Below are 11,533 nucleotides of genomic sequence, written 5' to 3' on the forward strand. Positions count from 1 at the left end.
ACTTAGCAGTTCGACAAACAAGACTGATAGAATAAGAACAAGGTTAAAAAAATAAGTACTGGGATTGATATATTCAGCTAAAAAATCTCCAGGCTGGTGCTCCAGCATGGCTACAGTCTAATTTGACATCACTGAAATTTCAAAGTTATGAAATAATACATAATTATTAGGTTGAGGAAAAAGTTTGTGAACTGTGTTAAAATAATGCTTCTTTTTCATATATTTTCATGGTGTTCATTCAGTTCCCATCATGTTCAATGGTGACTCACTGTGTTTATTGAAAACGCGCTTTGTTTCAACAAGACAATGCAAAGCCGCACACCGCCAGAAAGACCAGAAACAAGATTGAAGAATTGGGTAGTGCTGAAGTTCTGCCGCATCCAGCCTATAGTCCAGACGTTGCTCAATCTGATTACGGTTTCTTCCAGTCAATGCAGCACTTTATGAAAGGTCACCGATTTGAGTCATTCGATGAAGTTGAAGAAGCCTTTCAAGATTCTTTCGATTCTAAGCCGAAGGATTGGTATTTTGACCAAATCTGAAAGCTTGCAGATCATTAGCAGAAGGTCATGGAAAATGACAGTCTTTATTTTGAAGAATAGTTGTTTTTGAATAAATTCTTGCATAAAAAAGTCATTGTTTAAACACGGCGCACAAACTTTTTCCTCAGCTTAGTAATTCAAGACAAATTGAATAAATAACCATTTGCATTTGACAAAATAATCTGAATTCTAAAGGGTTAAGACTGTGGCCCACAACGGTTGAGGTCTGATGAACGAAACAAGTGAAAGAGAAAGAAATGGTCCATGTGTTACCATGTGAAGCAGAAATACATAAAAGCAAAAAGTACCTTTTAGGAAATCCAGCATTTCAGGTAGGACTGGTTTCTCTCGTTCCTCTTTCGCTTGTAAGGTAAGGATTTTCTCTGGGAAAATGAAATTGCAGTGTCCATGCGTGACAGCAGAGACTAGAGTGATCAAAGTGGTGATGTCCAAATTGACGATTCGGATGTGGTGGGATCTGATACCATTCATTCCTCTTGCGATGGTTGCCATTGATAAAGATGATGGTGCCAATGATGATGATGATGAAGAAGCATATGAAGAGGGATATGATGATGCTGATGAGGATGATGCAAATGTCAGTTGTTGTTGTTGTGGTAGTTTCTTGTTGGTGCCTGACTCTACGTTTCCAGGATCAGAAGCATCAGCAGTAAACATGATGGCGCTTGTGTCGATGTTCCTCTCACCATTGTTGTCGGCATCAACACAGATTGCAGAATTGGCTGACCTTTGCTGGGGATGCACTGGTTGCGCCTGTGTCTTGATACACTTCTGAATCAGCAACAACAAACTGAGATTCTGCCGAGAGTCTCCGTTGTCAGGAAGCCCCACCTCCTCCTCCTCTTCATCCTTACCTTTCTCCTCCTCCTCTTCATCCTTACCTTTCTCCTCCTCTTCGAGAAGCTGCCGTAAGTGCAACATGGACTCGTCGATGATGGTTTGCACCGTTTTCTCAATGTGCAGCAAGTGCTTGTTGTCTGCACTAATTTCACTGCAGACGGATGCACAACTAGACATTTCTAGCTGCTGAATATTCTGGTTTGGATTTGAACTTGATGACACGTCATCACCATCATCATCATCACTGAGAACAGTAGCAATGATATTATATTCACTAGAATCACAAGAAACACTATCTTCACCATCACCAAGCAAATCATAATCATCATCATCATTTCCATCGCTTTCATCAAAGTACACTGGTACAGACATCAGCTTTTGCTTTGTTTCCGAACAAACTGGAACCACATCGCCATGGACACGGATGCCAAGTTGATGAAGCCAATCAGCCATTGGCTGAGTGACTGCGTTGAAGAACACAAAATGTACCCTGGGGACGACGTAGTGGATAGGATGTTGCTTTGCACATCTCAGGTAGTCTTTCACCTGACGAGTGATGCCACGCTCACTGAACTGACCCCGACCTGGAAAAAAAGAAAAACAAACAAGAAGCAAAAAAAAATATGGTAAACAACAATGTAAACAAATATCAACGAGAATACAGTTCTATATTTAAGAGACGAGGAATTATGTACATCATTTACATTTGATGGATATTTGTCCTCATCTTGTTTGTTGTTAATACGTTTTGGCTGATATACCCTCCAGCCTTCATCAGGTGTCTTGGGGAAATTTGGAACCTGGGTTCTCATTCCTAAGGTATTTTTCAATGTGATTATCATTATAATTCAGATCACTGCCTGGAATCGAACTCAGAATCTTGGGGTTAGTAGCCTGTGCTCTTAATCACTCTTGAACATTTTAATAATAATAATATCGTAGTTAAGAGCGCAGGCTACTAACCCCAAAATTCCGAGTTCGATTCCAGGCAATGACCTGAATAATAATAATAATAGCATTGTAAAATACCTTAGGAATGAGAACCCAGGTTTGAAATTTCCCCAAGACACCTGATGAAGGCTGGAGGGTATATCAGCCGAAACGTTGTGTTAACAACAAACAAGATGAGGACAAATATCCGTCAAATGTAAATAATGTATCAATGAGAATGTTTGCTTTTTAGGAATATAGATTTACTAGGAGGAGGAAAGGATTCCCAGTCCCCTCGCTCCTTCCCCTTTTAGTTGCCTTTTATGCCACGCAGGGAATACGGTGACTGCATTCTACCAATCCATCCCACCCCCAGTCACAGGGGGTTTGCTAGTTAACCCATAGCTGGGTTACCACTCTGGGCCAGAGTAGGCCTGGGGACAATAATGGTTAAGAGGTGGTTCCACACTCCTGAAACCAGGGCCCCAGGGTCCCACTACCGGATGCAGTTCATAGTCATATGTTTGAGCTGGGAAATGAATGGAATACCTGGTGCGTCTTGTGGCTACCCACTCCAAAAAATGGGGAATAGGCCTGGGTATATACATACACACATACATACATACATACATATATATATATATATATATACATATATATATATATATATATCAATGAGAACAATAAGGATGATAATGATGGAAATAGCAGTGATGATAATTACTGGTATTATTACATTGGTTCCAATGATGAGTGTTCCAAAGGCTGCGAGCTGGCAGAAACGTTAGCACACTGGGCGAAATGCTTAGCAGTATTTCGTCTGTCTTTACGTTCTGAGTTCAAATCTTGCCGAGGTTGACTTTGCCTTTCATCCATTTGAGGTCGATAAATTAAGTACCAGTTGTGTACTGGGGTCGATCTAATCAACTGGCCCTCTGCCCCAAAGATTTCGAGCCTTTTGCCTAGAGTAGTAAAGAATGATGAGTGTCCCTGTAAATCCAATCAATGGAACTGCCTGCTCCTGAACTTAACGAGCAGGTGTGTATGTTGGGTGGCAGGTGAGTTTTGGGGCGTACTTGTTTTTTGTCATTAAAATATATTTTCTTGTAGTTTCTTAGTAATAAGACATTTTGTCAATAATCTGCTTTATTAATGTTTACTGCCTACTCTGAGCATTTACCTATGGCTTATGCTATCATCATCATCATCATCGTTTAATGTCCGTTTTCCATGCTGGCATGGGTTGGACGGTTTGACTGGGGACTGGCAAGCCGGGAGGCTGCACCAGGCTCCAATCTGATCTGGCAATGTTTCTACAGCTGGATGCCCTTCCTAATGCCAACCACCCCAAGAGTTTAGTGGGTGCTTTTTATGTGCCACCAGCACGTGAGCCAGTCAGACGGCATCAGCCACGACTACAATTTCCATATATGGATAGATAGCTAGATAGATATATTGTTATATTTTGGGATGGTCTTTTTTTTCTTTCTTGCCAAATACACTATATGTTTGTTCTTTACTTGTTTATTATTGTTCTTATTTTATCTTATATCCATTGTCTGAAAATCTTCCATCACACACCTGTGACTTCTTCAGCAACTCTTCCATCCTTGGAGTAGCTGGTATTAGGAAGGGGATCCAGCTGTAGAAACTATGCCAAACCAGACTGAAATTTGGTGCAGCTCCCCATCTTAACAGTTTTCAATCAAACCATCCAATCCACGCCAGCATGGAAAATGGATGTCAAATGATGATGATGATGATGGGCATCTTTCAGTTTCCTCCCACCAAATCAACTCACAAGGCATTTGTCAACCTGGAACTATAGCAGAAAAAAATTTACCCAAGCTACTGCACAGTAGCTGCAAAGCAAACTTAACTGCGCAGCCATGCCTGCACCTTTAGTACAGCATGGTAATTTGACTGATATTTCTAGCAGGTTGACAGACCACCTAGAGGTTCCCTGATTATTTCAGCTCTCTCATTGGCTCAACTTGCTGTTTTATAACAGTGATAAACTGTGCTATAAAAAAATTGATTTCCAGATTAAGATATTGATTTTTTTGTTAGATTAGGGTATTGATTTGTTGCAAAACTGTAGCTATATAAAATTATCAATGGATCTCATCAAACTTTAAACAAAGGAGTCTACAGATTTATTTGTTTCTATTATTATTATTATTATTATTATCATTGCTGTCATCATCATCATTGTCGTTATTATTTAAATCTTTCAAACCAATGAAATGTTGCCAACTGGAAGTGAAAGAAGAGAAGGGCTGTTGTTGTTGTTGTTGTTGTTGATAGAAATGAAGGTGATGGTGATGGCCGTATCAACAGCAGCAGCAGAAAATCTAATGGAGAAAGTGTCCACAATAATATAAGCTTGTCAACAAAGTAGTAGAAAATAAAGGAATCACCATTCTTTAGAACTTTAGTATTCTAGCCAATCGTGCTATACAAGTCAACAGACCAGATATTGTGGTGAAAAAAAAAAACATTGGAAAAAAACAAAAAACATGTTTGCTCATAGATATATCAATCCCAGCAGACTACAATAGCTTTTTGAAGAATATTTGAATAGCTTCAAGAACCTTGAAATAGAATCCACAAAAATGTGGCATCTAAGAACGACAACTGTTCTTGTGATTGTCACAATTTTTGGTTACCCATTTCAAATGACAATAAAAGGTAAGCAGAATGAAAGATAAATCCACTTCAAGCAACGCCAAAGTTTTAACTGTGTTATGTTTCAGGTGTGTTCAATGTGGCATTAAAAGATTTAGCTTTAAAACGCTCAGAACTTTCCGGACCAGACAACCTAATACTACAAGCACAAGCCTTAATTTTTGGAGGGAGAGGGGTCTTGTCAATCATATTGGCCCCAGTGCTTGGCTGGTGCTTGGTTTATTGACCCTCAAAGTATGTAAAGCGAAGTTGACCTCAGCAAAATTTGAATTCAAACAAACTAGTCATGGGTTCCTTGCATAAACTGAGATTTGTATTGTGTTCCAGAACTTTAGCTGCTGGGAAGCTTGGTGTTGATAGCAGTTTCAGAACAAAAGGCTTTTATGGGTCTGCACAAGGCCTCAACATCAATATGGTGCCGGCAAGAAAACTCATAAGGACCAAGCTGTCTAAGGAGTGGGGGGTTGATTTCACCCAGGGTGTCTGTGTTGAGCAGTGAAGGGATTGGAGCTGTGAATAAGTTGTTGGCTGGTAACCTCTTCAATGCAACTGGACTCCATTCTTGATTTATCAAGACTGCTCCAGCATGATCGCAGTGCAATGACTGAAGCAAGTAAAAGAATAAAGGACATGAGGAAAAGAGAGGATGGATGGTCATGGCTGAAATGCTTTTGGTCATTATCAGACTGCCCAACCAGGACTGACCCGTGGCTAAACAACAGCATGAACTGCAACAACTACAGCCAAATAACTACTACAACCACAATGACTACTACTACTACTACTACTACAGGGATTATAGTCACACAACAACAACAACAACAGCAGCAGTTAAAGAAAGCTGCAGTAACAACAACAACAGGATGCGATGCAGCAGCAGAAACATCTGCATCAATAACAATCCCTAAATCTCCCTGATAACTTTAAAAGTTACCATGGTAATACTTAAGGAGTAGTGGTGGTGGTGGTGATGATGGCGGTGGTGGAGGTGATGGTGGTAATTTTAGTGATGGTGGTGGTGGTGGCGATGGTGGCTGTATTGGTCATAATATATACATGGAATTAATAGTGGAGAAAGTGCAGTTAATACTAACGGTTAAGAGGTGGTGGTGGTGGTGGTGGTGGGAGGGGGGTTGCTAGTAGTGGTAAGGTAGGATAAAAGTGGACAAAATGGCAACAGCTGTCTTTACTCAAATATCACTTCTTTCTTTCTCTCCCTCTCTCCCTCTATTTGTGTATCTGTCTATTTACCTTCCTCCTCACCACCTTCCCTCTTTCTTCCCTTCTGTGGGTCTCTCTTTCTTTTTCTATATATATATATGTATGTGTTTGTGTGTGTATAGTTCAAATTTACAGAAAATAAAAGATGAAGACAAGTGAGGGAACAACAAGCAGGTGTGTTAGTTTGATGCTCGGGAAGAACGGAAAAGTCTTTGACATTTCGAGCCTATGCTCTTCTTCGACAAAAAAAGTTGAGAGCAAAAAAACTGGAGAGAAAACAAAAGAAAAAAACAGAGAGAGAACAAATGTGTAGGGATTAACGGTTCAAGATGAGGCGCAGGAGTGACTGTGTGGTAAGTAACTTGCTAACCAACCACATGGTTCTGGATCCAGTCCCACTGCATGGCACCTTGGGCAAGTGTATTCTACTATAGCCTTGGGCCAACCAAAGCCTTGTGAATGGATTAGGTAGACGGAACCAGAAAGAAGCCCATCACATATGTGTGTGTTTGTATGTATATATTTGTGTGTGTGACCCCACTAACATCGCTTGACAACTGATGCTGGTATGTTTATGTCCCCGTAAATTAGCAGTTTGGCAAAAGACTGATAGATTAGGCTTACAAAGAATAAGTCCTGGGGTCGATTTGCTTGACTAAAGGTGGTGCTCCAGCATAGCCGCAGTCTAAATGACTGAAACAAATAAAAGATCCACTCACAAGGCTTTGGTTGGCCCAAAGCTATAGTAGAAGACACTTGCCCAACGTGCTGCACAGTGGAACTGAACCCGGAACAATGTGGTCAGGAAGCAAGTTTCTTACCACACAGCTACTCCTGCACACACACATATCCACTCAAAAGGCTTTGGTCAGCCTGAGGCTATAGTAGAAGACACTTGCCCAAGGTGTCATGCAGTAAGACTGAACCTGGAACCATGTGGTTAGGAAGCAAGCTTCTTAACCACACAGCTGAGCCTATGCCTCATCAACTAAATCAACCATGATACTTAAGTGGGACTTTATTTTATTGACCCAAGAAGAATGGAAACTAATGATGACCTTGGTAGGATTTGAACTCAGAACATAAAAGGACATAACAAAATACTGCAAAGCAATGTTTGTGCAACATGCTGCACCACCTGCCATGCAGGGATCAACAACAACAACAAAGGAAACAGTGAACATTGTCATTAAATACTTGTTCCTCATGGAAGCTTAGATCCCACCACCGAACCCTGCATCTCCCAAGCTCCATCAGCGACACCTGCGCCTCTGCAACCTCACCGCCAACACCAGCACACATGCACTTCTGCAGCCACATCACCAACATATGCATCTCTGCAACTGCACCACCACCACCACCACCACAACACTGCTCCTCTTCTTTTCCACTTCAACATAATCCGGATCAGATTGGATTATTGGAAAGAAGTAAAAAAAAAGATGAAGGATCATGACATAGATTTTGTTTCCAATGGGTAGGGTTAGGGTTAGTGGGTGAGTACAAGAGTGATTTAGAGGGGGGAGAGGGAGAGAGGAAATAATGGTGGAATACAGAAACAAAGTGAGAGTGAAAGTGAAAGTGAGTAAGGAAATGAAAGAGTGACAGTGACTGAGAAATAGAGAAAGTGTGAGTAAGAGGTAAGAAGGAAAACTAGAAAGAGAAAAGGTGGGTTTAGTAAGAGTGAGAAGGGAGTGGGAAAGTAAAAGGGGGAAAGAAACAGGAAGGGCAGAGAGAGAGAGAGAGGGAGAAAGAGGCAGTGAAATAGGGAGAGAAAGAGAGGGAATGGTGTGTATGTTTACATGTAAGAAAGTGACTGAGCAAACGGAAGATAGAGAGACTGAGAGAGAGAACAGAAAAGTATGAATGAAAGAAAGCTTAAGAGCATAGAGAGACAGAGAGACAGAGAGTGTGTGTGAGGAGGAGGAAAATGAGAGGGGTGGGAAGAGAAAGAGAGGATGAACGAGAATGAGTTTAGGTGTGCAGGAAAGGGTGAAACAGATGCAGGCATGGATGTATGGCAAGAAGCTCACTTTGCAACCACATGATTTGGGGTTCAATCCCACTGCACAGTACCTTAGGCAAGTGTCTTCTACTATTGCCCTGGGTCAACCAATACATATCCAGTGAATTTGGTAGATGAAAACTTTTGATGTTCTATATATACATATATACATGTGTGTGTGTGTGTGGTGTGATGTGATAAGTATCCAGACTGTTGCCATAGTAATGAAGCTGAAGAACACAGAGTGAAGCCCCTTGGCACAAATTGACCTTAAACTCTGTTGTGCATGTGCACTCAGTTTTAATATTCTAGTTCACTTCTGCTGTTTTCAGCAGTGCTTGGAAGGCAGGTGTGTAGTGTGTGATTGTTGAGATGGTGCTTATTACGTGCCACCAGCAAGAGAGCCAGTCAGGTGGCACTAGCATCGACCCATGGTTCAATGATTAAAACCAATATTGGTCTCTTTTGCTGAACCGCAGAGTTACGGGGACGTAAATACATCAACAATGGGAGGGGGGGGAGAGAACAAACATACACACATACACACATATATATACAATGGGCTTCTTTCAGTTTCCGTCTACCAAATCCACTCACAAGGCTTTGGTTGGCACAAGAAGACACTTACTCAGAACCATGTGGCTGGGAAGCAAGCTTCTTACCACACAACCATGTCTGTGCCTATGTTTAACATTCCTGTAACCAAGCGGTTTGGCAAAAGAGACTGATAAAAATTATTGAAGATGGAGCTCCAGTATGGCCACAGTCTAATGATTGTAACAAATAAAGAAATAAAGATGAAAGAAGCCAGCAAAGGAGCCTCTGGATAGTTTTACAAGCTTCTAGAAATAGCAGCTGAGTACTCCTCAAATTACATCATCATCATCGTTTAACGTCCGCTTTCCATGCTAGCATGGGTTGGACGATTTGACTGAGGACTGGCGAACTGGATGGCTGCACCAGGCTCCAATCTGATTTGGCAGAGTTTCTACAGCTGGATGCCCTTCCTAACGCCAACCACTCCAAGAGTGTAGTGGGTGCTTTTACCTGTCACCGGCATGAGAGCCAGTCAGGCGGTACTGGCAACAGCCACACTCAAATGGTATTTTTTACGTGCCACCTGCACAGGAGCCAATCCAGCGGCACTGGCAACGACAAGTGCCAGTAAGGAGACACTGAGATTTTTAAAAAGTGCATATTGAATAATGTGGTCCTGGATTTGCTGCACACAATTAAATGATCATAGGTTTACTCAGTCAGAACTGACCAAGGGATAAACGTCAACAAGCAACACAACAATTTACAGTATTACTATTAAGTGCAACTAACACTGCCTCCTAAGCCACCACTTTTACATATCATCCGTCAATTACTGTCAACCACACCGTCACCTCCACCAGCACAACACCTGTCAACGGTCACCACTACAACGACTAGGTCCAATGCAATAATCAGAGAAGAAACCGTCCAGAATGGAGAGAGAAAAACTGGTGTGCGTGTGAATGATTAAATTAGGAACATTAGAGTAGAACACACAAAGACACACACACACACACACACACTTTCATAAACACACACAGACACACAAAGATATGCGCACATACACACTTTCATACACATAAAGATATACACACATACACATGCTCATACACACACAGACACACAAAGATGCACACACATACACACTTTCATACACACACATACAGGCACACAAAGATATACACACATACACACAAACAATGATATACACACAAACATACAGACACACAAAGATATACACACACGCGCTCATACACACACAAAGACACACAAAGATGCACACACATACACACTTTCATACACACAAACACACAAAGATATACACACATATACACTTGCATACACACACACAAAGATATACACACTTTCATACGCACACAAAGATACACACACAAACACAAACACACACTCTATACGCATAGTGTAACACAATGAAAACACTCAAACATTATTATGCAACTTTTGTTCTTTTACTTGTTTCAGGCATCGGACTGCGACCATACTGGGGCAGTACCTTGAAGGATTTAGTCAAACCAATCCACACTAATACTTGCCGATATAATGTGTCTGGGACACATTCAATTGATCTCTTTTTGCTGAAACACTAAGTTATGTCAACCACAGACACACATACACAAACATACAGTGTGTGTGAATGTATGTACACACATCATCATCATCATTATCATTTAACGTCCGCTTTCCATATTAAAACCATTATCATTAATATTATTTTTATTACATATAAAGCAACGATCTGGCAGAATTGTTAGCATGTGGGACAAAGTGTTTAGTGGCATTTCATCTGTCCTCATGTTCTGAGTTCAAATTTCGCTAAGATCAACTTTGCATTTCATCCTTACAGGGTCAATGAAACACATACCAGTTACACACTGGGGTCAATGTAATTGATTTAGCCCCTCCCCCCAAAACTGCTGACCTTATGCTAAAATATGAATCCAATATTAGCCTCTTAGTATCCCCAATTGTCACACGTCCTTTGTCATTCCTGGTTACGTGGGCAGCCGTGATGCAATGAATAGATAAGAGTGTGTGTGGGAGAAACGAGGGGGTTGGACAGGAGTATTTCATTGTTAGCCATATTTTCCCGGGTAGCATAGTAAGAGGATTAGAAGAAAGTGGCTGAGTGATGGAGAGATGAAAGAGAAAGAGATGAAAGACGGTGAGATGAAGGATCCCAAAATCTGGGACCATTATTTGCTATTTGGTTTCTTTGTTGTTCTACTGTCACCAAAGTTCTGTGCCCTTGTGGCTAATAAAATAAACTATCAACATCATCAGCATCATCATCATCATCATCTTTGTTTTCACTTTTGTTATTGCAATGCTAACGCCATTATTGTTGTCGTTGATGTTATCATCATCATCATCATTATATTGAATGTGATGTGAGAAATCAATATTTTTTTAATGTAAGAAACAATTATAATTGTTATTAATATTGATATTAGTTAATTGTTATCGCTTGTTGTTGTAGGAATTATTATCGTTATTACAATTATTATTATCATCATAATTATTGTTATTATCATCATCATTACTGTTATGTGATGGTGGTGGTGGTGGTGGTAATGGTGGAGGTGGTGGTGATGGTGGTGGCGATGGTGGTGGTGGTGGTGATGGTGGTGGTGGTGGTGGTAAAGGTGATAATGTGACATTAATGAAACGGAATTGAGCCACTCCATTAAGTGAAAACTTTCAAAAACCAATTCATTCTATTATTGAA

The 11,533-nt window shown here is 40.8% G+C and overlaps 1 protein-coding gene and 1 long non-coding RNA gene across 5 annotated transcripts in view; one reads left to right on the top strand and one right to left on the bottom strand.

The window, feature by feature from the left end:
- Positions 1-11,533, top strand: part of LOC128248690 (uncharacterized) — a 57,317-nt gene that overhangs the window by 41,089 nt on the left and 4,695 nt on the right. The window lies entirely within an intron of this gene.
- The window catches only part of LOC106878116 (UPF0415 protein C7orf25 homolog), a 256,888-nt gene that overhangs the window by 13,893 nt on the left and 231,462 nt on the right, over positions 1-11,533 (bottom strand). For all 3 annotated transcript variants that reach the window (XM_052970393.1, XM_052970394.1, XM_052970395.1), the window contains one exon: positions 851-1,987. In XM_052970393.1, coding sequence (XP_052826353.1) covers positions 851-1,987 — 1,137 coding nt within the window. The remainder of the gene's footprint in view (positions 1-850; positions 1,988-11,533) is intronic.

The sequence above is a fragment of the Octopus bimaculoides genome, chromosome 9 (assembly GCF_001194135.2).
Source record: "Octopus bimaculoides isolate UCB-OBI-ISO-001 chromosome 9, ASM119413v2, whole genome shotgun sequence".
Classification (NCBI taxonomy): Eukaryota; Metazoa; Mollusca; class Cephalopoda; order Octopoda; family Octopodidae; genus Octopus; species Octopus bimaculoides.